General features: G+C 44.3%; 2 protein-coding genes across 2 annotated transcripts in view; one reads left to right on the top strand and one right to left on the bottom strand.

Moving 5' to 3' along the window:
• Nucleotides 1–23,441, top strand: part of Arhgap42 (Rho GTPase activating protein 42) — a 233,611-nt gene that overhangs the window by 70,695 nt on the left and 139,475 nt on the right. The window lies entirely within an intron of this gene.
• On the bottom strand, nucleotides 15,060–16,349 carry LOC131914709 (large ribosomal subunit protein mL45-like). Its single transcript, XM_059267302.1, has one exon. The coding sequence runs from the start codon at nucleotides 16,333–16,335 to the stop codon at nucleotides 15,418–15,420; it is 918 nt and encodes a 305-aa protein (XP_059123285.1). The 5' UTR covers nucleotides 16,336–16,349; the 3' UTR covers nucleotides 15,060–15,417.

Raw genomic sequence — 23,441 nt, 5'->3', positions numbered from 1 at the left:
ACTTCCCAAGTGCTTTACCTCCTGACTCATTTCACTAGCCCTGCTTTTGTTTAAGACAGAGTCTCATGTAGTCCAGGCTAGTCTTGAACTTGCTATGGGCCTAAGAATGACCTTGAAGTCCAGATCTCCCTGCCTTCACCTCCCAAGTGTTGGGATTACAAGTGTGTGCCACCACACCCAGCTTACTGGGTGTGCTTGAATCAACATTGTTTTATCCAAGTGCAAATATGTGTTGTTTGATTACCTCTTTGGGGCCAAGGGCCTGTGTGATACAGCAGTGAAGTACTGATACACACTCTGGAGCCTGAGGGATCACGGAGTCAAGTGAAGACAGCACGTCAGTGAGGCAGGTGGAAAAGTTCCAGTTTCCTTGTGCTTTAACAAGGTGGGAGGTTTGACCAGCACCTTGTTGATCAACAGCTTGCTCAATATTATGAGGGAATTCTTATGGAAGGTAGAAACACTTGGAGATAGAAAGCTGCATTTTGATGAAAACTAACAGGTATGTGCTGGGGAGTTGGCCCAGCAGCTAAAATGCTTGCTACACAAACGAGACCAAAGTTCCAATACCCAATAACCCACAGAAATACCAGGTGGGCATGGTGGCTGGCCTAAAATTCCAGCCTCTAAAGTTGCACATAGGGGATCCCAAGAGGAAACTGGCTAGGGAGAGTTGTCATATCACCAAGCCCTGGGGTCAACTGAGAGACCCTACCTCAAAGAATAAAGTGTGAGTGTTGGAAGAACCTTGGGAACATTAACCTTTGGCTTCCACACTCAGGAATACACATGCAGGCATACATTTGGGCATGAGCATGTGTTTACTTGTGTATGCCTGCATATGGAAGACACACACACACACACACACACACACACACACACACACACACACAGAAAAAGAATAAACATAACTGATCTATTATAAATCTAGAATCTCTTCTACTTAAGATATCATTAGTAATTTTAATTTAGAACCCACTTTTTTTAAACTAAACTAGTGATTATATTATTGAAAACGGTTCTGTAACAATTTTCTTCAGAAATTGGTTACCAACTTCAAAAGCTCACCCATACATTGGCTCCCACGTAATTGCTCTCAGGGTTGTTAGATGCTATCGAGGTTCATGAAGTGGAACTGCTGGTAGCCGTGAGACTTTGAGTGGGCATTTTTGACCCTTAGGCATCTGACTGCTAAGTGCTGATTTGGGATCTCTTTTAAAAAATGTCATAAGCAAAAAATAATATCACCAACCACAAGTTTTCTGAAAAGAGACCTCTGATATTTTATTAAATTCAAGGGAAAAGATTCTCTACTCGTTTTTGGTGATTCAAAAGAAGATCTGTCAGGTTTCACCACCCATCACTGCAGTTCGCTTAAGTGTGGTTAGGTAAATCAGGAAGTCTTGAAAGTGGAACATTCCCCAAAGCCCAGATTGTTTATACAAATAACATTTTCTTTTGAACTCTGTGGAGGAAGCATATTTTATTCTTTAATAGCTCTCAGTTGGACAATTGAATTATTGTTTTCCATTTCTTCTATTTTTTTTAACCACCCTTATTTTTATACCCTCATGGAAACCACCCACAAATAATGCTGGAAACAGTTGAGTGTGGGTGAAAGGAATTCCTAAGTTAGCAAGAGTGAGCATGCTACTTTAGAAAGATCATATGTCAGATTTATATTTTATTTATTTTGTCTTACCTTAATTAGTTTATTTTTTTTAAGACAGGTTCTCATGTAGCACAGACTAGCCTGATTTTCACTGTGTAGTCAAAGGATGGCCTTGACATTCCAGTCCTGTCAAGGGCTGGGTTCACAGGTGTGGGCCACCATGCTCAGCTCATCTATATTTAAAAAAACACCAGTTAATTCAAAATTAGTTTATATTCTCTTAATTTCAGGATTTGGTGAAAGAAAAATACTAGGAAAACTTGCCATGTCACAAGCTTGAAAAAGCAAATTTGTTGTTGTTTGTTGTATTTTATTGATGTGCACGAGTTTCCTGAGTTTCTTTTGTGTTCATAGTCTACTGAAAGTGGTTTCATTTTATTCTACAGAGAGCGCTGCCTGTCTCCTCTAGCCGTTCCTGCACCTTCTCTGAGCTGTTTGTAAACTCTGCTTAATGTTTGTTGGATGCCTGGCCTCCCTGAAGTGCCCCAACTTTTTAGAGAAATAAGCCACTTAAACATAGGTCAACGGAGTTTTAGAGTCACACTAAAAAATGCACTAGCTGGGCATGGTGGCACATTCCATAATCCTAGCTACTCTAGAGCTGAGACTGGAGGATGGTGAGTTCAAGACCAGTTTGGGATACCCAGCGAGATTCTGTCTCACATTAGATATGTCTAACATGATTTCTAAATTTGGGGAAGTAGCTCACACATCCATAGGTACCCACACATGATTCTTAAATGTGCATTTCCTAATGTTTGTAAACATGAAAACAAAATTCAAAGTAGAATTGAAGATGGTTTTTATTGTTTTGTTACGGACTACATGTTCTATTTTAAGCTCTGTGCATCCACCTTGGGACAGGGCCTTGGAGGGTAATCCAAGCTTTTGCCCTCATGTAGTGTGCCAAATCAAAGGAAATATGGTTGCAGTACCCCTTCCCTCCCTGATAGCATATGACTTTAAGAAGGCCTATTTTAGATAGGTAGCTAAGGATCAAAAGGACTGTTGTCTATTATTAGTAACACCATTATCTCAAAAATAAGCTCAGTAAAAAAATAAAAATAAAGTTTAGACCACAAGATAAATGCCGAGGTTAGCTAAAACTTGGATGGTGAATACAAACTCATCTCCTCAAAGTACACTGTTTACCCCAAATCAATATTCCTGGTGCTTTCTTGGCCATGAACAGAGGAGTCAAAAAGTTGGGTGACCTGACTCGCCCAAACTTGACTGCTTGAAGCATGGGCACTGTGGCAGCTGTGACTTACTGAGGACAATAATAGGATGATTGTTGACCCTGTCTTCTCTTAGAGCAAGAGCCAAAGTGGGTCTATTTAGAGTCAGAAACCTGCTTTGTAGCTTGCTCTCTCCACTCCGAAACTTGCCTGTGCTTGCATTTCCTGTCTGTAAAACTCATTATTCATTAGAACTTAAAAGGCAGCCATGACTGAAACTTGCTCAGTGGCTTAGGCCATTTATATTTATACTTTCATTGGGGAAAGCAACAGTAAAAGTTACCATGAAATCAGAGTTGTGTGGAGTATGTCAAATGCTACAGGATCAACTTACATTGTGCTGAGACCACATCCAAGATGGGTCAGTCTTGGCTGGGTGGCATGGAACCTGAAGGAAGCCATCTCCAAGACAGCACTGTTTAAAGTAGGCATAGAGAAGCAGTCATGAAGAGGGGAGACATCTCTGGTTGGTGAAAGAGAAGATGTGGATGCTATTGTAACTGCTTTTATGTACTGATGACTAAAATATCTGACAGAAACAGCTTATGGGGAGCAGATTTATTGTGGGTCACAGATTGAGAGGGTTTCAGTCTGTCCTGCCAGGGGAGGTGTAGTGGAGTTCCTGGCAGTGGGAGTATGGCACAGGCTGCTCACATCATGGTGGACCATGAGGCAGAAGAGGGTTGGGAACTAAGGGCTGGGCTATAAATCCTTAAAGACCTCCCTCTAGTGAACTACTTCTATAGACTCTCACCACCTGAAGGCCCTATGGCTTCACCAAATTGTGCCACCAGCTGAGGAACAAACATTCAAAGCAAGAGCTTGCCAGAGGCTGTTCAGATTCCAACTATAGCAAACACAGTGCTGTGGGAAGGAGGAAGGAGAGAGGAAATGGTGTGCACAGCGTCTGGACAGGTAGTCCTGGGGAATCTTGACCTAGAGGCTCTGAAGCCATCGCAGAGCACTAATCAGGGAGGTCATAGGACTGTATTTGTATCTCAGAGGGCAGTGGCAGCCTTACGGAAAATGTAAGAGGGCTGCTGCAGATCAGCTTCCCTCACAATGTTTACTTTGGCTGTTTTCTGGGTGCAGGTCCCGAAGACAATTGACTGTGAAAGCCTGACTCAGATGCAGGTTGTGGAGCCCTGGCCTGTACACACACATTCCTGTGAAGAGCCACCTCCAGAACCCCTCGTGGTGGTGTGTATGGCTAGAATGCTCTTAGGAAATGGAATTGACATGGTTTGCTTAGAACTCTTTCAGATTTTGCCTAGTGACAGAGATATGTTTTATTTTATTTTTAATTTTTGTGCTTGTGTGTGTTCATACACATGCCTGCAAGTACCCTCAGAGATAAGAAGAGGGTGTTGGATTCTTTGGAGCTGGAATTACAGGCACTGTGAACCACCTGACTGGGGCACTGGGAGCCAAATTCTGGTCCTCTTGAAGAGGGATAAGCTCCAAGCTATTGCTCTGGCCCCCAAGACTAGGGCTTCTCAGCACATGGAGGTGTGCGACAGGTGCAGTCTATACTTTGTTTGCTGGATATGAGTTTCTCAAAGATCTACTTAGGAGACTGTTTTATTGGTGTCTTCCTAATCTATTTGTAAAATCTAACTTCACAGCTGCTAACTCTAACCTAAGTTCTTCATCAACGTTTAAAACTACTGTCCAAGACAGTGTTCTGTCACAGTTGCATTCTTGTGGAATAGCTGATGCATTTCTGTTGGGAAGCTATATATTTTTAAAGTTTCCTAGTTATCACTCCCTCTTTTCCTCTATGGCTATGGAGATAGAGAGACAAGGCTTTGCATGAGCTACTGACTTTGGTGTGTGTGTGTGTGCGTGTGTGTGTGTAAGTAGAAAATATTTCTCACACAGGAATGTTGCTATGGTTTGTAGAATTCCAACATTAGTTTATTAAAGAGGGAAGAGCACTTAGCGAGCCCAGTAGCAGCCCACAGTCCTTCTCCTTTGGATTTGGAGCACAATGATCTTCTGAACTTACACATTAGGCTCCTAGGTCCTGAGCACAGACGGTAAATCCACTTACTAGTCATTTAATCGATATCACAGAGCACTGGGGATTTCCAGGGTTATTTGGAAACTGAAGAATTAGAAATAAATTAATGGGAGTTGTTGGAAACGTATGGCTAAACTTACAAGCCACAGAGGAGAAAATGGCTAGGGAAAAGAGCAATGCAGAGTGAGAAGCCTGGAGAGGAGAGCATGGCTGACTAATAGACCTAAAAAAGCAAGTCCTGAATAGCTGACTAGGCTTTGTGACCAATTAATAAAAGTTGTGGTTTGGAGCAGTTTCTCCAGCAAGGATACAGTTCATAGGATTTTTGCTAGGACTATGAGAAGAGCTTTGAGGTCACAGACTCAATTGAAGGTTTTCTTTCCTACAGAGACGTACAGATGAGCTTCAATAAGAGAAGCAGAAATGATCTTTACAGATCTTCCACGAGTGCTGAAGATACAGCTTGGTTGGTAGAGTGCTTGCCTAGCGTCTCTTGACACATAAACAGAGCAAGATGGCAGGCTCTGTACGACCCATTCTCAATGAAAACAAGCCTATTGTTTACTACTTATGTGTAGTTTGAACCTTTCATTATTCACACAAAACAGACATCTTATATTATCCGTGGTCTCAGAAATTCCCAGAGTGCATTTCATCAGAATAAACAGGGGAGTCTGGGCCCCAAGATTAGGGGTCTCAGAGCCTTGAATTTTATCTTGATTCTTGTTTCTGATGCAACTATGGGAAGCTGTTACTAGGCACGTAGGCCTGTAACCAGCCCCTATTTTCTCTGTACTTTAAAATAAATTGGGAAATAGAAATTGTAGAAGGGAAATGAATTTATTACATTTTTGTCCAGATCCTGGGGGGCATCTAATTCACCTCATGCCCATGGCCAGCTGATTATTTAGAGAAAGACATGAGCCAAAGACTAGAACATGTGTAAATTTAACTGTGAGACAGACCAATTAGTCCCTTCCCAGGGAACAGGAAACCTAGGCACCTGGTTGTCTCCACTTTTTGTTACAAAAACAGTTTTTTTCTCAAGGCCAAGTCAAGGAAAATGGAAATTAAAGACCTCTCCCCTTTATTCTTAAGGTGGGGTCTTCCTATGTATTTGTGGCTGGCCTAGAACTTGCTCTGTAGATGAGGCTGGCCTCTATTCTATAGAAAAGATTCACTCATTTTTGAAAGAGAAAAAAAATCTTGGGTTTTTTTTTTTTTGTGGGATGTTTTAAATTCCTACTCATCCCTGGTCTGGCAGATCTTCTAAGTCCATTACTTTGATGCCACTCCATTCAAGTAAACAAAAGTTGGTGGACTGATAACACAGGGTGTCTCTCTGGAATATCTCTGGGTGTTAGCCATACTTTAATCAATACGAGTTGTTAATGGAGATGATGATTTGGTGGTAGCTGGGGTGGTACCAGATGTAGCTGTACTAGTGGAGTGACCAAGCTGTACAGGCTGTATGCTCAGAAAGAAGTCTGGTTGTTTCCTGCCATTTGAAGCCTGAAAAAGATTTTTCAAAGGACATGCCTGTAGAATAAATAAGATGTGGATGCTGTGAAAGTTTCCCAGGAATGTAAGAAACAAAATCAGCCTTTCAAACTGAAATGTCACAGAAGGCATGGTTTGTACTGCCTTTGGATTGAGTGGAGTGCTTAGGGTAGAGTGAGGACAAAAATGCTTTGAGTATACCAAAGCCAGAGAAGGCACTGATGGTTGGGGACACTGGGAGCTAGCCAATGGGGCGGGGGCAGGGGGAGGATTTGATTTGGGTCACAATACTTAGGTGAGATGCAGGTGGGACATAGACACAAAGAAAAGAAACGTAGACTGTGAGACTGTTAATAGTTTCAGAGGGAAAAGACCAAGACTAGAAATAACAGTGCTTCATATTGATATATTTGATATATTTAATCAGGTGCTTATGGCTACAACATGGAGCCCACATGTAATGCTCATAGCAATGGTTGTCAACCTATGGGTCACAACCCCAAAGGGCCATATATCAGACATATGGCATATTAGATATTTACATTACCATTCATAACAGTAGCAAAAGTATAGTTATGAAGTAGCAACAAAATAATTTTGTGGTTGGCGGTCACTACAACATGAGGAACTATATTAAAGGGCTGCAGCATCAGCAAGATTGACAACCACTGATTTATAGTATAAAATTTGCAATTTATTTAGCTATCAGAGATTCTAAGCTGTAACATGACAAAGTCAAAGGAGGCTTTGTCTTAGTGTTTCTATTGCTGTCAAGAGACACCATGACCGTGGCAATTCTTATAAAGGAAAGACATTTAATTGGGATGGCTTACATTTTCAGAGGTTTAGTCCATTATCGTCATGGTGTGACAGGTTGGTGTGCGGGCAGACATGGTGCTGGAGAAATAGCTGAGGGTCCCACATCTTCACTTATAGGCAGCTGGAAGTGATCTGCCTCATTGGATGTGGCTTGAGCTTATATGAACCTCAAAGTTGACCTCCAGAGTGACACAAGTCCTCCAGCAAGGCCACACCTCCTAATAGTGCCATTCCCTTTGGGGGCCATTTTCTTTCAACCACCACAGTCTTGCAGGAAGATTTTTATGTGGTGATATGATGCTGGGGATTGAGACTTGGTGCTTTGCATGCTGGATAAATGCTCTACCACTGAACTGTAGCCTGGTGCCTTCTGATGATCATGTTTTGGCTTCAGTGATTAAAAAGGGTTAGTGTCTCACATGTTGATAGGAGATCTTTCTGAGTATGGATAGAGAAGGGTAGAGGAGAGAGATTGGCGTTTGGTGGCTGGGTGTATAGAGGGAAGAAGTGAAGGTCATCCTTTAGTCGAGTTGTTGGTGGTGAATTATAACCACATTTATGTCTTTGTATAGCAAGGGTCCCTGTGGGTAGAACATTAATTATGAACTAAGTTTTAATTCATATTGTTTGAGATTTAAACAAGATCTTATTGGAAATTTCCAATCAGAAATTTGACTTGTTAAATTTAGGATAATGATGTGGGGCAATTGGGTTACTCCTGCAATAGTGGGCATGTGTCTATATTTCAGGTGAGCTAACTGGAGTCAAAATTTAACTGTGTGGATCATCTGTTCTATGACTGTGAAAGTTGTTAAGCCAGTGTGCCTCAGTTTACCCATCTGACAAATGCATAGAATAATGACAGGTCTGTGTGTTTCACATGTGACTTTCTTGTGAGATATGGGGAGGAATAAAGAGTTTTGCACAGAGTTATGGCCTGAGTCAAGTAAATCCCTTCTTCCTACCCAGTGTCCTGCTTCTTGCTCCTCCCCCACCCTTTGGAGAATAGGTTGCTTCATGTTAGTATGTAGAACAAGCCATGAAACAGTAACTGTGTGTTCTAGTTAGTGTTAACTGTTACCTAGACACAACCCAGAGTTACCTGAGAAGGGGGTGAGCTGAAAGATAGCTTAGATCAGATCAATGTGTTGGTGAGTCTCTGGGGGTTTTCTTGATTGTTAATCCATGTAGGAAGGCTTGGTCCACATTGGGTGGTACCATTCTTTGGACAGGTGGTCCTGGGCTATATAAGGAAAGTTAGCTGTGCATGAGTCTGATAGCGCCAGTACGCAGCCTTCCTCTGATTTCTGCTTCTGGTTCCTGCTTGAGTCTTGTCCTGACTTCCTTCAATAATGGACTACAACCTGTAAGCTGGGACAAACCACTCTCCCCTCAAGCTGCTCTTTCTCAGAATGTTTTATCACAGCAGCAGAGAGATAATGAGGACACTGTGTGAGGAGGGAGAGGTGATGACATAAAGAGTGTGGAGGGGAGAAACAGGAAGGCAGGGTTTGTGGGGGATGAGAAGCTTGAAGGGGGAGCAGTCAGCTCCAGAGAGGACGGGCCAGAAGTGGAAGAGCAGACAGTGCTGATCAGGACTCCCTGATGTCTCTCTGAGGAGCAGGAGGCCAGGACATCTGGTGAGAATGAGGGGAATTTTGGGTTGGGTTCTTGAGAAGGAACATTCTTTTGAGATAGCCTCTGTGGGAAATAAGATTTGGAGTAAACTAGGGTTGAATAATAGAATTGCCAGAAACACAAACCAAAGGGTTTAGATAACTTGAACTTTTAGTGTCCTTGTGAGTGTGTGGATCACAGCCAGAAGGTTACAGGGGGCTGGGCGGTTGTGGACAGTGAAGCTGGGCAGGGAAGTGGTTGTTGAGGCTTGCAAAGGGGGTAGCAGGAGGACCGGGTGGAGACGAGTATGAATGGGGCTGCAGAATGTGAAGGAATGCTAGCTGGGAGGTCAGTTCTGATGGTGGCAAGCCTGGTGGGGTGTGTAAGTGGATGGTTGTCATTAATAACGTCCTGATGCATCCCCTGAGGCCGGAAGCTTGGTGCCTACTCACCCTGTGAGCACAAAACTCTCAGATTGTTGTCTTTGGAGATGGTGGTTCTCTCCTCTAACCTGACAGAGTAGCAGGCTGGCACTGATGTCCCCTTGCAGTCATGGTTGGCAGGAAGAATTTAGAATCAGCCAAGTTAAATATCTCCTTCCTCACCCATCTGTTCTGGGGCTGTGGGGCAAGCTGTCCAGCCATGGAGTTTCCCTTTCTTTCTCCTCCGTGAAATGTAGCTAATGCTTTAGATCACAGATGGATGTTAGACTTGGTGTAAAACACCAGAAACAAGGCAATAAGTTCCACCAAGTTCTTGAGTTTTGTTAGCATCTTACTGTAGCTAGAGTTTTCCTGCCCGGCCTACAGTCAGGACAAATCTGTCACCTGCCAGTCCCACAGCCGCTCAGACCCAACCAAGTAAACACAAAAACTTATATTGCTTACAAACTGTATGGCCGTGGCAGGCTTCTTGCTAACTGTTCTTATATCTTAAATTAATCCATTTCTATAAATCTATACCTTGCCACGTGGCTTGTGGCTTACCGGCATCTTCACATGCTGCTTGTCATTGTGGCGGCTGACAGTATCTCTCTCTCAGCCTTCTACTTCGCAGAATTCTCCTCTCTCCTTGTCCCGCCTATACTTCCTGCCTGGCCACTGGCCAATCAGTGTTTTATTTATACAGAAGGATATCCATAGCATCTTACTGTATGTTTGGAAAGAAAACAAAGTGTATGACTTGACTTGATACACATAATGCTGGGCAAGATCTCAACTAAAGGGCTTCTGAAGAATTCAGAGGAAACTCATGTAAAGTATGTGATGATGTCTAGGAAAAACACAGCTGAAACTAAGTTTAACGCTGTGGCATTGAGAAATTACTCTTTTCATATCTCTACATACTCATTTGTTTGGTCTTTTGTATAATGCACATGTAACAAATATATATGTAAGCCCAGCATACACATATAAAACTGAACTCTCAAACATACTTCCCTGCTTGCTTGGCATTTTCTTTTTTCTAAGATTTATTTTATTTTATTTTATGTGCTTTGCCCTCATATATGTACATATGTGCACCAAAACAGTGCAGTGTCTGTGGAAATTTGTAAAGGGCATTAGAGTTACAAGAGATTGTGATCTGCTACATGTGTTCTGGGAGCAAAATCCAGGTCCTCTGCAAAAGTAGCCAATACCCTTATTTATGGAGTCATCTCTTCAGCCTGCTTGGTGCTTTCAAAGTAGGGAATATTAAAGATTCTTCATCTACTAAGAGTGTTTACTAAGGAAAAAACTATTAAGTATATAGCATAGTATTATTTGTGTATACCCATTGTCACTTTCCTTCTTTGAGGAAAGAGAATTTCCTCAATTTTTATAGGTAATATTGATAATAAGGAGCGGTAACAGCAAGTTATCCCTCCACCTCTCTGGCTGTGTTTATCTCTCCTGCTGTCACTGTCTCTTTCTATCTCTGTCTCTGTCACTCTCTCTCAGAGATAGTCTCATGTGTCCCCAGGTTGGCCTCAAACTCACTGTGTGGCTGAAGATGACTCTTAACTTCTGATCCTCCTGCCTCTGCCTCCCGGGTGCTGTGATTGGAGGCATGCACCACCAGGCTGGGTTTATGCTGTTATGGGTGGGGGTGGGTCAGGACTGGAATCCAGGGCTCATGCATGCTGTAGAGGATGGCCCTAACTGGGCTGCATCACCAGTCCATAGCAGGTTCCCTTTGAAGGTCAAGTCTCTAGCTTTCTTTCTCCTCTTGAGCCCAGGTGTTAATGCCAGTGAGTATAAGAGAAGCTCTACCAAGTGTCCAGTTATACCAGAAAAGGGTGAAAGATGGAAGATTGGGTCATGAATTACGGATCTCAGCCCAGATGTACAGTGGCAAGCATGGTTAGGATACACACCGATAGACCTGCTTAATGACGTTACAGGTGCCTGAGAACCTCGGAGATAGCAGAACCCAGGTGTGGAGGGAAGGAGGAAGGATAGAAATTGGGAATTCAGAAAGATTCTGGTCCATAGGCTGTAACTCCTGCAAATGCCTGAGAAGTCTGGGTGAGGGAGGACCGTGATTACGGGAAGTGAAAGTGATCAGTGGACTCCAAGGGAGGACTCCTTGATGGGTCCTGTTTGGAGTCTGGGTTGTGATCTGAGGGCAGCTTAGACAAATGAGGCCTGTGTGACCATAAGAGAAAAGTCCTAAGATGGGTGAGGGGGGCTAGGGCATCTCTGACTCTGTGTGGAGGACCAGGTCAGCTTGGTACAAGTTCAGCTTTACTATCCTGTTCATCTGTAGGCTGTGAATTTATTGTTATTTAATACTTAATAGGAAACTATGCCATGATATTAAATACTTAGAATACTTTCTATATTTCTGTGTGTGTGTGTGTGTGTGTGTGTGTGTGCGCGCGTGTGCGCGCGCGCGCGCGCATGTGACTTTAATTCCAAGGGGCTGTGAAGTGTTGGAAGAGGAATGTCTATGAGTGCTAATATGTATTAGCACTCATGCTAGCATTAATGGGGACCTGCTAGTATTTGTCAGGGGGCCATTCATACTCCTACCCCATCCTCCATGGCCCCTTTTCCCACGTTGCCACTGTTAGTTTAGGGAGCAACTTAATGGCTTTGGGAATAGGTCTCTGTGGAACTTAAAGCCACAAATGGAGTGGAAAGTCTTATTTGCTGTTGTGGCTTCCAGAAAATAGCAACTAGGATTGTGGTCATAAATGAGGTCAGTGTGGCGGAGTGGGTGGTCTGTCACCAGAGATGCTCATTGCATCGAAGGCCAAGGATGCCCATATGTGATGGGAAAGGCAGGCTGGTTTTCATACCCCACCACCTGTTTTATTGACACAGTATTTACTACTTGGGCATGCCACAAGCAGGTTGTGTTTGTTGCTCTGTGTTGAGATTAAATTGATTGGCAGTCAAAGTCTTTTGCCATTGACAACACTTCTGTGCTACTCTTGAGTTTTGTAATTATTCAAAGAAATAAAATTCTCTCAGTAGCTGTTCCTGGCATGAACCCCTGAGAATCTGATGTCCTGTAAGTCCATGCATGTGTCTGCAGTGTAACTTACAAGCACACATTCGGCATACACAATCATTTGACTGTAGCATACAAGCACACATTCGGCATACACAATCAATTGACTGTAGCATACAAACACACATTCGGCATACACAATCATTTGACTGTAGCATACAAGCACACATTTGGCATACACAATCATTTGACTGTAACATACAAGCATACATTTGGCATACACAATCATTTGACTGTAACATACAAACACACATGCAGCATACAGAGCCATCTGGCTTTGTGCACTGATGCTTTTTTTACCTTTCTTGGTGTGGACAGTTTTAGAAACATAGAACTAATTCACTTGTTCTGGCACATCGCCGAACTATGTCCTCTTCCTATGTGTGAAAACTAGTCCAAAGGCTCCTTCACAGCCCTATTTCCTGCTTCCAAGCAAAGAAGAGGTTCTTGCTGAAGTCTCACCTGAACTTATAAAATAAAATTACATTAACTCAGTCCAGCCTCTCTACACTCCTACAGATTTTCCTTGGGACTCGTGAAAGGGCTCTCTTAGTTCTTGGCTATAGCTCATCTGAAAATCACAAGGGATGTGCTTACTCTAGTAAAATGACACAGCAGGTGTGATTGTGTGTGCCGCTGAACTGGTGGTCTCTGCTTTTGTTTGGGGATGGGTGCCATTTCCAACTGAGGACAGAAATCTGAAAGAATTTAACACAGTGTTTTGCTGTCATGGTTTAAAAATATGTAAAGCTCATGCTGAGGGGGCTTGGAGCATTGAGTAGGAGAGTATATGACTGTTGAGTTACGTCAGTAGTGAGCAGGGAGTCACCTACTTTCTAGTTTTGCTTTGGTGCTTACATTTTATTTATTTATTTATTTATTTATTTATTTATTTATTTATTTATTTATTTATTTAATACATGCATACATGGGAGGTGTACATATCCCATGGGGAGCTCAGGGGAGTATGCGTGGGACTTTGTCTTAGCCTTCCATCATGTGGGTCCTGGGTATTGAACTCAGGTCATCAGGTCTGACAGCAGGTAGCTGTTGAGCCATACCAACAGCCCTGTTCGGTTTTGAATAGTCTCACTTTCTAGCTCAGGCTGTTCTAGAATTCACCATGTATCTTGGACTAGCCTCAAACTCCAGTTGATAGTCCCTCGTCAGCCTCTAAAATGACGGGCTTAAAGGATAGACCACCATACCTGTCCCTCCTCAGCCTCTAGAGTGATGGGTTAAAAGGATGAACCACCATACCTGGCTTTGTCTTCTCATTTTCATTTCAGACACTTGGCAGGTTTTCTCGTTAAAAAATAAAAAGAGTTGGGTGAATTTCAGCTTGTTTAAAAGATGAAGTTAGGAAAAAGATATTCTGGACATTCAGGAATGTTGGAGAATGGCCATTTTTGGCAAATGTGTCCAGGCCATCGCTACACTTTATCACCATCCAGGATGAGATTTGACTGTTGCCTTTGTGAATCTGTGTACTCACATGGCCTCTCACAAATACACTTGAAGAGTAAATCTAAGTAGTTCCCAAGGGCTTTTCTAAAACTATGTTGTGGGGATAAAAGGGGTGTGTATAACAATATTTGTGACCTCCAAAAATTTTGCAGTTAAAATTTATATGGGAAACTCTCTTGGTTGTTCACCAGTAATCATGCACTGCAGATGGACAGGAAGACGAAGAATTATTATCAATGAATACTGCCAGGAAAATTTTATTCAGGTGACAGGAATTTCGATAACTAACATAACTTTCTGAGGTATCTGGCTTTTTTTTTTTAATGATATTTCATGTGCCAGAGACTAAAAGATAGCATTTTTATTCTTGCACATTGGATGCAATGTGCAGATGTATTATTCTAACTTATAGATTCAAATCATGTTCACTGGTGGAAACCCCATTGTGTATTAAGTATCATTTTTGAAGAAGTTGCCCGAAATTAAGTTCTCATCATGAAAATAGGTGTGGTCAAAATCTGTAATGGTTATTACATTAGATGCTAGTCTGGACCTAGATTTTTATTCATATTTATAGTAAATATCAATAAATAAAATACGAAAGGTCATAAGCATTTTTTTCTGTATTGATACTAGACATTTTTGTATAATTATCAATCTTCTTAGGTTTTTGCCTAGGCAACACCTTTGAAAAAATGGCTCAAACATTCATAGGAGGTGGGTGCTGGAGGAACTACTTCATATGCTTCCTGCTCAAGGTCCTGGGTACAGTAAGCTTCCTGTAGTTCTCATGTTCCTTTCCTTTTTTTTTTTTTTTTTTTTTTTGGTTTTTCGAGACAGGGTTTCTCTGTGTAGCTTTGCGCCTTTTCTGGGACTCACTTGGAAGCCCAGGCTGGCCTCGAACTCACAGAGATCCGCCTGGCTCTGCCTCCCGAGTTCTGGGATTAAAGGCGTGCGCCACCACCGCCCGGCCTTCATGTTCTTTTAAGTAGTGTTGAATAAATTAAGTTATTAATGCATACCAGTTACACATATTCATGAGCTTCCCTGAGATTTTCTTTCTTTCTTTTTTTTTTTTTTTAATTCAACACTTTGATAGTATTTTATTTCAAATGCTGATCTCTGCCCTATAATAGACAAAGAATGCTGTCAGTCTGCTCCCACAGTTCCTCCTGTGAAAAGCCCAGTATCACATTTGTTCTTGGACATGCTGCTTTCCTTTCACCTCAGAAGGTAAACATGACTTTAAAAAGAAGATACTCCATGGCCAGGAATCCCAGCCACCTACCTGGGCCAGATATCAGCCACAACTGCAAGTGGGGAGGGGCTTCTGAAAAGGCCCAGGCAGGGCAGGAGAGGGCAAGGGAAGCAATAGGGTATAGGTGATTTTGCAGCCCCATCATCCATTATCTCCCCCGCCTCCTCCCAAGACAGGGCTTCTCTGTGTAGCCCTGTGGCTGTCCGGGAACTCTGCAGACAGGCTGGACTCGAACTCACAGAGATCTGCCTGCCTTTGCCTCCTGAGTTTTGGGATTAAAGGTGTGCACCACCACTGCCTGGCTCCTCAGGAGTCACTTATGCCATTAGGCAAGCTGAGGCTTATGGGCCTCGCCCTGTGTCTCTTCGGACTCCTCCCATGGGTTCAGCTGAGGACCAGGAATCATCAGTGTCTTGAGGATGGGCTGCTTAGGGGGTGCCCATGTGGGCACAATCTTGGCATGCATTCTCCAGCTTCCATATGGGTTCACCAAGTGTTTTTCAAACACCACATACTCCAGGACATCCTTGGGGACATCTTGTCCATACATCAGCCGGCCAAACCGATCATAGATGGCCAAAGTCTGCCGAGTGTGCAGGCGGACGGTGACCTGGCCATACATGTCGCTCTGCTTCATCAGGCCTGCAGAGCGAACGTGAACCACTTGGGCTGGCTCTAAAGATTCCACGAAGCTCCAGCGGACGGTCTTGTACCTGAGGTCCCAGACCATGTCCGGAAAACAGTGTTCAGTTACCAAGGTATGAAGCCGCTCATGGTCTGAGTTGTTCAGACAAAGGTGGGCTTCAGTGAAAATATCCTTAGCTTTTTCAGGGAAGTCTTTGATTTTAAAATTAGCATCAAATCCTCTTATCCTTCGAATTGCCAACAGTGACGTCGCACTCTTTTTTAATCGCTCTGTTCTCTGTGTCAGTCCTTCCTTGGAAAGGGATGACACTCGGCCATCACCTTCAGGTGGAACACAGGGATCAAATATACCAGCTGTACAGGCTCGATGTATAGGACGGTCCAACTTTTCTGGAGGAATAACCAATCCTGCTTTCCTGGCATGTTCCAAAAACTCCTTCTCTGATTTGTACTTGGGTTCACGAGGAGTGGGTCTGAATCGGCTTTTGGTTTTTACTGGAACTACAGCTGGGAACTGAGTCACCAGAATGGGCTGCCGAGACCACCATCCCACAGCCCTGGATAAGCAGGACAAGCCCCGAGCCATGGGGGCTGCCATTTTGTTCCCGCAAAGGCCGCCGGGCCGCTCCCTGAGATTTTCTTATACTCCTATGGCAGTCATTTGTTCTTATCGCTCCTTCCAAGTTCGCTCTCTCACACTCTCCCACCCCCACCCCAATCCCAGGTCCTTGCGTTCCTCTCCAGTAGTTCCTCTGCGGTTTCACTTTTAAAAATATTCCTCTTTTCACAAGTAAGAGGAAATGTGGGGTGCTTGTCTTTCTGTGCCTGGCATATTTTGCATAGCGTGACATCAGGTTCTATCCATTTTCCTGCAAAGGGTATGGATTGTTATTCCTTATGGCTGAGTAGTATTCTATGCTGTGTGTATGGATGTGTGTGACACCTCAGGTGACTGATAGCATAGCTCAGCTATTGTGACTAGTGCTGCAATAAATGTGGATATGCAGCTGTCTCTTATGTGAGGAGTTCTTCAGTGCAGACCCACAGTAGTATAACCTGATCACATGGTAGCTCTGGTTTTTGTGTTTTTGAGGAGACTTTATACTGATCCCCAGGGGATGCAATGATTTATTCTCACCAGCAGTGTACAAAGGTTACATTAAACACAGCATTGCTGGTATTTATTCTAATTGATTGATTGATTATCTCCACTCTGAGAGAGGTAAGATAGAATCTCAATGCACTTTTGATTTGTGTTTTCTTTGATAGATAAAGGTCATGAACATTGCTCATGTATTGATTGCTGTTTATAGGACTACAAGTGAAAAGCATCTGCTAATCCTTTGCTCACATTCACTGCCTTACTTGTTTGCTTATCCATTCTTTTTTTTTTTTTTTTTTTTTTTTTTGGTTTTTCGAGACAGGGTTTCTCTGTGTAGCTTTGCGCCTTTCCTGGAACTCACTTGGTAGCCCAGGCTGGCCTCGAACTCACAGAGATCCGCCTGGCTCTGCCTCCCGAGTGCTGGGATTAAAGGCATGCGCCACCACCGCCCGGCGCTTATCCATTCTTTTGAGTTCTTTATATCTTTGGATATCAGTCAGTCCTTAGGCATGTGGATTTTGGGAAGGGGGTTTCTCCCTTCTGTGTGTTATCCCCTCACTGTCCTGGTTTTTTCCATTGCTGTGCAGAAGCGTTTTGACTTGATCCAGTCCTGTATGTCAGTTCTCAATTTTGTATCCTAAGCATCAGGAAGTTGTTGCCCGTGCCACAGTGCATCCAAGTGTTATCCCATATTTCTTCTGGTGTTTGAATGTCTTGGTTCTTCCATGAAAGTCCATTCTGAGTTAAGTTTTTTGTGACAGTAACTTTAATTGTTAACAACCCAGGACCCCTAGGAAGAGAGTCTCTTTGAGGGATTGTCTACATTGGGTCTACATTGGGCGGGATTGTAGGCATGTGTATAGGGGAATGTCTTCATTAAAATAACAAATGTGGGAAGATTCAGCCCAGTGTGAGTGGCACTATTCTGCAGACAGGGGATCCAATCCGAGCTTTGTAAGAGGAGAAGGTGGGCTCAGTACAGGCATGCAGGTGAGACTATGTGCATTTACTCTGGCTTTGATGAGATGAGACCAGTCTCAAGCTCCCAAAGCTGTGACTTCCTTGCAGTGATGGACTGTAACAGGAAAGTAACCTCTGGAAACCTTCCTCAAGTCATTTGTCAGGATATTTTATCACAGCCACAGAAATAAAACTACAGCCCATCTCTGTGCAGCTGAGGTGTAGGGTCTAGTTGGAACCATCAAAGCAAGAAGCATATTTCCCAGCATTGTCTGTTAGAAGGGTTGTCTTTTGTCAAGGTTGATAAATGCAATGGTGTGCGCATATTTCTGGGTCCTCACTTCGCTGACAATTCCGTGGTGTTTTTGTTTTTATCAGTCTCTAGCACATTTTGAAATCAGGTATTCTGATATTCCTGGCATTGTCCTTCTTGCTCAAGATCTCTTTTGCTATTTGGGGGCTTTGGCACTTCCACTAGAATTTAAGGATTTCAGTGGTGTTTCATGCAGACCACCAAATCTGTGACTCTCTTTCAGTCTCCAGGCTGTTTGTACAGGCCGGATTCTCTGCATCCATGCACAGCCCTCCCATCTCCCAGTGCCTCCTTCAGTTCCTTCCTCTGGATATTATCATTTTTACCCTTAGTGGGGTCTCCCCTTCCTTCTCGAGTTAGTTTCTAGCTTTTGTTATTTTTCTAGAAGCTCGTATGAACAAGATTGTTTCCCTGTTGTTTTATTCTCAGCTATTGCCAATGTGTAGGCACTATTGTGCCCGTGTATGTGTGAGTATGGTACAGGGGTCAAACAGGACCTTCCTCGTGCTGGTCAAGCATTGTACCACTGAGCTACATCACCAGCCTGCTACTCATTTTTGTGTGTTGATTTTGTACCGTTGCTGCTTCACTGATTTTATCAGTTTTTAGGAAACTTTCAGTGGTGTCCTGAGGATTTTCTTTCTTTTTTAAGATTGAATTTATTTTTATGGATGTGTCTGTGCATGTTTGTGTATTTTCCTGCAGAGGCCATTTTTGCATCATCCCCAGGAACTGGAGTCATAGGTGCTGTGAGTTGCCTTATGTGGGTGCTGGGAATCTAACTTTAACTGTTTTCTGCTGGAGCAGCAAGTGTTCTTAAGTGCTGAACCACCTCTCAGCCCATGTAGGATTTTCTAAGTATAGAATCATGTCACCTACAGACAGGGTCATTTGGTCTCCTCCTTCTCCTTTTACATACCTTTTATTTCTTTCTCTTGCTCGGTTACTTTGGCTAAAGTTGCAAGTAGTATGTTGAGTAAGACTGGTGAGCCTGGACATCCTTGCCTTGTTCCTGATTTTAAAGGAACTGCTTGCAGCACACCCCCCACCCCTGACCCCCATGGTATCCTGGTCTTTTGAAGCATTTGTGGACCTGTGCACCAGCGGTGCTAACATTATCCTTCCATCTCTAGTGGCTGCCTAGGAAAAGTACCCAGCTGGATCTACTGGGCTTCTGGCAGTGTCTTGGTTATGTGTGTGTGTGTGTGTGTGTGTGTGTGTGTGTGTGTGTGTGTGTGAGAGAGAGAGAGAGAGAGAAAGAGAGAGAGATAGAGACAGAGAGAGAGACAGAAAGAGAGAGACACAGAGAGAGAGAGAGACTCGAGATCCCCAGGAAGCTGTTCTCCTAGAATTTAGCTTATATGATAATAAGGAGACTTCTACACTTGCTTTGTGAAACTCTTGTCTTCTTTTTGTTCTTTTAGCAAACTATTAACGAAATACCCTGAAGCTTTAGCCACATGCTTCTGAAATCGGTAGACCACCAGCCAATTTAGGAGACAATAGCCAGTGTTCCCTTGTGCCTGCTTTCTCAAAGAACACAAATATCCTCATTTGGACCAAAAATATGTATCTTTTAAGTGGAACCGGCTTTATAATATTTGAAAAGAACAGTTTTAGTTCTTTGTTTTTTTTTTTTTGTTTTTTTTTTTTAAGATTTTTCCCTGAAAAGTCAACAAAAGAAAAAGAAGGAACAAAATTTATTGTCAGATTGGGTCCAGTTCCCCCAAACTGCTGAAGGGTGGGTGGCTTTTGTTGTGGGGAACCAGACATTCAATTTCTTTTGCATGTTAAAATTTGTCTTCTCAGACATTTATATTATAATTAGCTATTATCATGCCGAGTTTATTAATAGTATTTCTATGGGAAACAGACCAGTTCAAGTGTAGTAGAAAATGGCATCAGTCCCTTTTTAACAAGGAGAGAGGTAGTGGGAGAATGAGAATCTGAGTTGCTCTTCCTGGAAACCAAACATCTATTTAAAGCACCCACAGCTTAGTGGGTGTCCTTATGGAGCCTGTGGGCATCAGCAGGTGTCTCCAGCCTGACCCAGCAGCATGTCCCTGGTCACTTCCTGAACTGATCAAGTGACAGGGTCTAGGCTGCTGCTGCCTATTCCTGTTTGTCCCCAGGGTCCTCGCTGGCTGACTTGTGATAGGCAGATCCTCTGTGAAGTCCTGTTTGTCCCCAGGGTCCTCGCTGGCTGACTTGTGATAGGCAGATCCTCTGTGAAGTCCTGTTTGTCCCCAGGGTCCTCGCTGGCTGACTTGTGATAGGCAGGTCCTCTGTGAAGTCCTGTTTGTCCCCAGGGTCCTCGCTGGCTGACTTGTGATAGGCAGATCCTCTGTGAAGTCCTGTTTGCTCCAGGGTCCTCGCTGGCTGACTTGTGATAGGCAGATCCTCTGTGAAGTCCTGTTTGTCCCCAGGGTCCTCGCTGGCTGACTTGTGATAGGCAGATCCTCTGTGAAGTCCTGTTTGTCCCCAGGGTCCTCGCTGGCTGACTTGTGATAGGCGGATCCTCTGTGAAGTCCTGTTTGTCCCCAGGGTCCTCGCTGGCTGACTTGTGATAGGCAGATCCTCTGTGAAGTCCTGTTTGTCCCCAGGGTCCTCGCTGGCTGACTTGTGATAGGCAGATCCTCTGTGAACTCCTGTTTGCTCCAGGGTCCTCACTGGCTGACTTGTGATAGGCAGGTCCTCTGTGAAGTCCTGTTTGTCCCCAGGGTCCTCGCTGGCTGACTTGTGATAGGCGGATCCTCTGTGAACTCCTGTTTGTCCCCAGGGTCCTCGCTGGCTGACTTGTGATAGGCGGATCCTCTGTGAACTCCTGTTTGTCCCCAGGGTCCTCGCTGGCTGACTTGTGATAGGCAGATCCTCTGTGAAGTCCTGTTTGCTCCAGGGTCCTCGCTGGCTGACTTGTGATAGGCAGATCCTCTGTGAAGTCCTGTTTGTCCCCAGGGTCCTCGCTGGCTGACTTGTGATAGGCAGGTCCTCTGTGAAGTCCTGTTTGTCCCCAGGGTCCTCGCTGGCTGACTTGTGATAGGCAGATCCTCTGTGAAGTCCTGTTTGCTCCAGGGTCCTCGCTGGCTGACTTGTGATAGGCAGATCCTCTGTGAAGTCCTGTTTGTCCCCAGGGTCCTCGCTGGCTGACTTGTGATAGGCAGATCCTCTGTGAAGTCCTGTTTGTCCCCAGGGTCCTCGCTGGCTGACTTGTGATAGGCGGATCCTCTGTGAAGTCCTGTTTGTCCCCAGGGTCCTCGCTGGCTGACTTGTGATAGGCAGATCCTCTGTGAAGTCCTGTTTGTCCCCAGGGTCCTCGCTGGCTGACTTGTGATAGGCAGATCCTCTGTGAACTCCTGTTTGCTCCAGGGTCCTCACTGGCTGACTTGTGATAGGCAGGTCCTCTGTGAAGTCCTGTTTGTCCCCAGGGTCCTCGCTGGCTGACTTGTGATAGGCGGATCCTCTGTGAACTCCTGTTTGTCCCCAGGGTCCTCGCTGGCTGACTTGTGATAGGCGGATCCTCTGTGAACTCCTGTTTGTCCCCAGGGTCCTCGCTGGCTGACTTGTGATAGGCAGATCCTCTGTGAAGTCCTGTTTGCTCCAGGGTCCTCGCTGGCTGACTTGTGATAGGCAGATCCTCTGTGAAGTCCTGTTTGTCCCCAGGGTCCTCGCTGGCTGACTTGTGATAGGCAGATCCTCTGTGAACTCCTGTTTGCTCCAGGGTCCTCGCTGGCTGACTTGTGATAGGCGGATCCTCTGTGAAGTCCTGTTTGTCCCCAGGGTCCTCGCTGGCTGACTTGTGATAGGCAGATCCTCTGTGAACTCCTGTTTGTCCCCAGGGTCCTCGCTGGCTGACTTGTGATAGGCAGATCCTCTGTGAAGTCCTGTTTGTCCCCAGGGTCCTCGCTGGCTGACTTGTGATAGGCAGATCCTCTGTGAAGTCCTGTTTGTCCCCAGGGTCCTCGCTGGCTGACTTGTGATAGGCAGATCCTCTGTGAAGTCCTGTTTGTCCCCAGGGTCCTCTCTGGCTGACTTGTGATAGGCAGATCCTCTGTGAAGTCCTGTTTGTCCCCAGGGTCCTCGCTGGCTGACTTGTGATAGGCAGATCCTCTGTGAAGTCCTGTTTGTCCCCAGGGTCCTCGCTGGCTGACTTGTGATAGGCAGATCCTCTGTGAAGTCCTGTTTGCTCCAGGGTCCTCGCTGGCTGACTTGTGATAGGCGGATCCTCTGTGAAGTTCTGTTTGCTCCAGGGTCCTCGCTGGCTGACTTGTGATGGATGTGATTTAACTTTGGGAAATTGCATCCTATGCAGCTTGTGCCCTCCCAGGTTTGCGGCTGTTAGAAAATAAAGAACTTGTAGGATCTTCCTCTTTTGTTATTCCAGGACCATGATTGCCCTGCTGTCCCTTGATTTTCATTCTTAGGCACCACCTCCTGACATTCTGCTCTTGACATGTGTCCTTGTTTCAGGTTGTCACACGTCCTTCTCTTCTCTCAACGCAGGATAGTTCAGTTAGCAGTGAATACTCATATTGTAATGAGTGAGTGTCTCACTTCTGACACAGCTAGTATATTACGGTCATGTTATTTGTGTATCTTTGCTTTTTCCAGTTTGTAACTGGCTGTGGTTTCTCTGTCTCCTCCCTTCCTCCCTCCCCTCCCTTCAATCAGTCACCTACTGTGATAGTGTTAACCGGCAACTTGACAAGAATCTAGAGTCATCTATGAGATGGGCTTCTGAGCGGAGATGGGCTTCTGAGCGGAGATGGGCTTCTGAGCGGAGATGGGCTTCTGAGCGGAGATGGGCTTCTGAGCGGAGATGGGCTTCTGAGCGTTTTTGCAGGGTGTTGTCTTTATTACTTCAATTGAGGTGGGACACCTGTTCACCGTGGGTGGCATCATTCCCAAAAGTGGAGCCCAGGGAGCTAAGAAGCAGGTGCACTCATTGCTTCTGAGCCCAGATGTGGTGTGACTAACGGCCTCACTCTTGGTACTCTTCTACTTCCTGCTTGTTCGATGAGACCCTGCACTGTGAACTCTAAATAAACTCTTTCTCCATTAAGTTGGTTTTGTCAGAGTATTTTATCATCACAACAGTGAAAGAAAGTAATAAGACACTCGTGGCCCATCAAACTATCCAACCTCTTCTGACAACTTTTTTTACTCAGAGGAAGTAAAGATGTAATATGCAATCATACTCCTGAGCTAAAACTTTGTCTTTTTTGAGATATGTTTTTCTTAGCATATAGTAATTATCCATGAGGTGGGTTTCTTTTCCTTCCTTCCTTCCTTCCTTCCTTCCTTCCTTCCTTCCTTCCTTCCTTCCTTCCTT

This window comes from Peromyscus eremicus, chromosome 7, assembly GCF_949786415.1.
Source record: "Peromyscus eremicus chromosome 7, PerEre_H2_v1, whole genome shotgun sequence".
Lineage (NCBI taxonomy): Eukaryota > Metazoa > Chordata > Mammalia > Rodentia > Cricetidae > Peromyscus > Peromyscus eremicus.
The sequence above is the reverse complement of the archived record's forward strand: the minus strand, read 5'-3'. Positions and strand labels throughout refer to the sequence as shown.

Bases quoted from the DNA above. Each gene is read 5' to 3' on its own strand.
- LOC131914709 (XM_059267302.1), bottom strand. From the start codon at position 16,335: ATGGCAGCCCCCATGGCTCGGGGCTTGTCCTGCTTATCCAGGGCTGTG.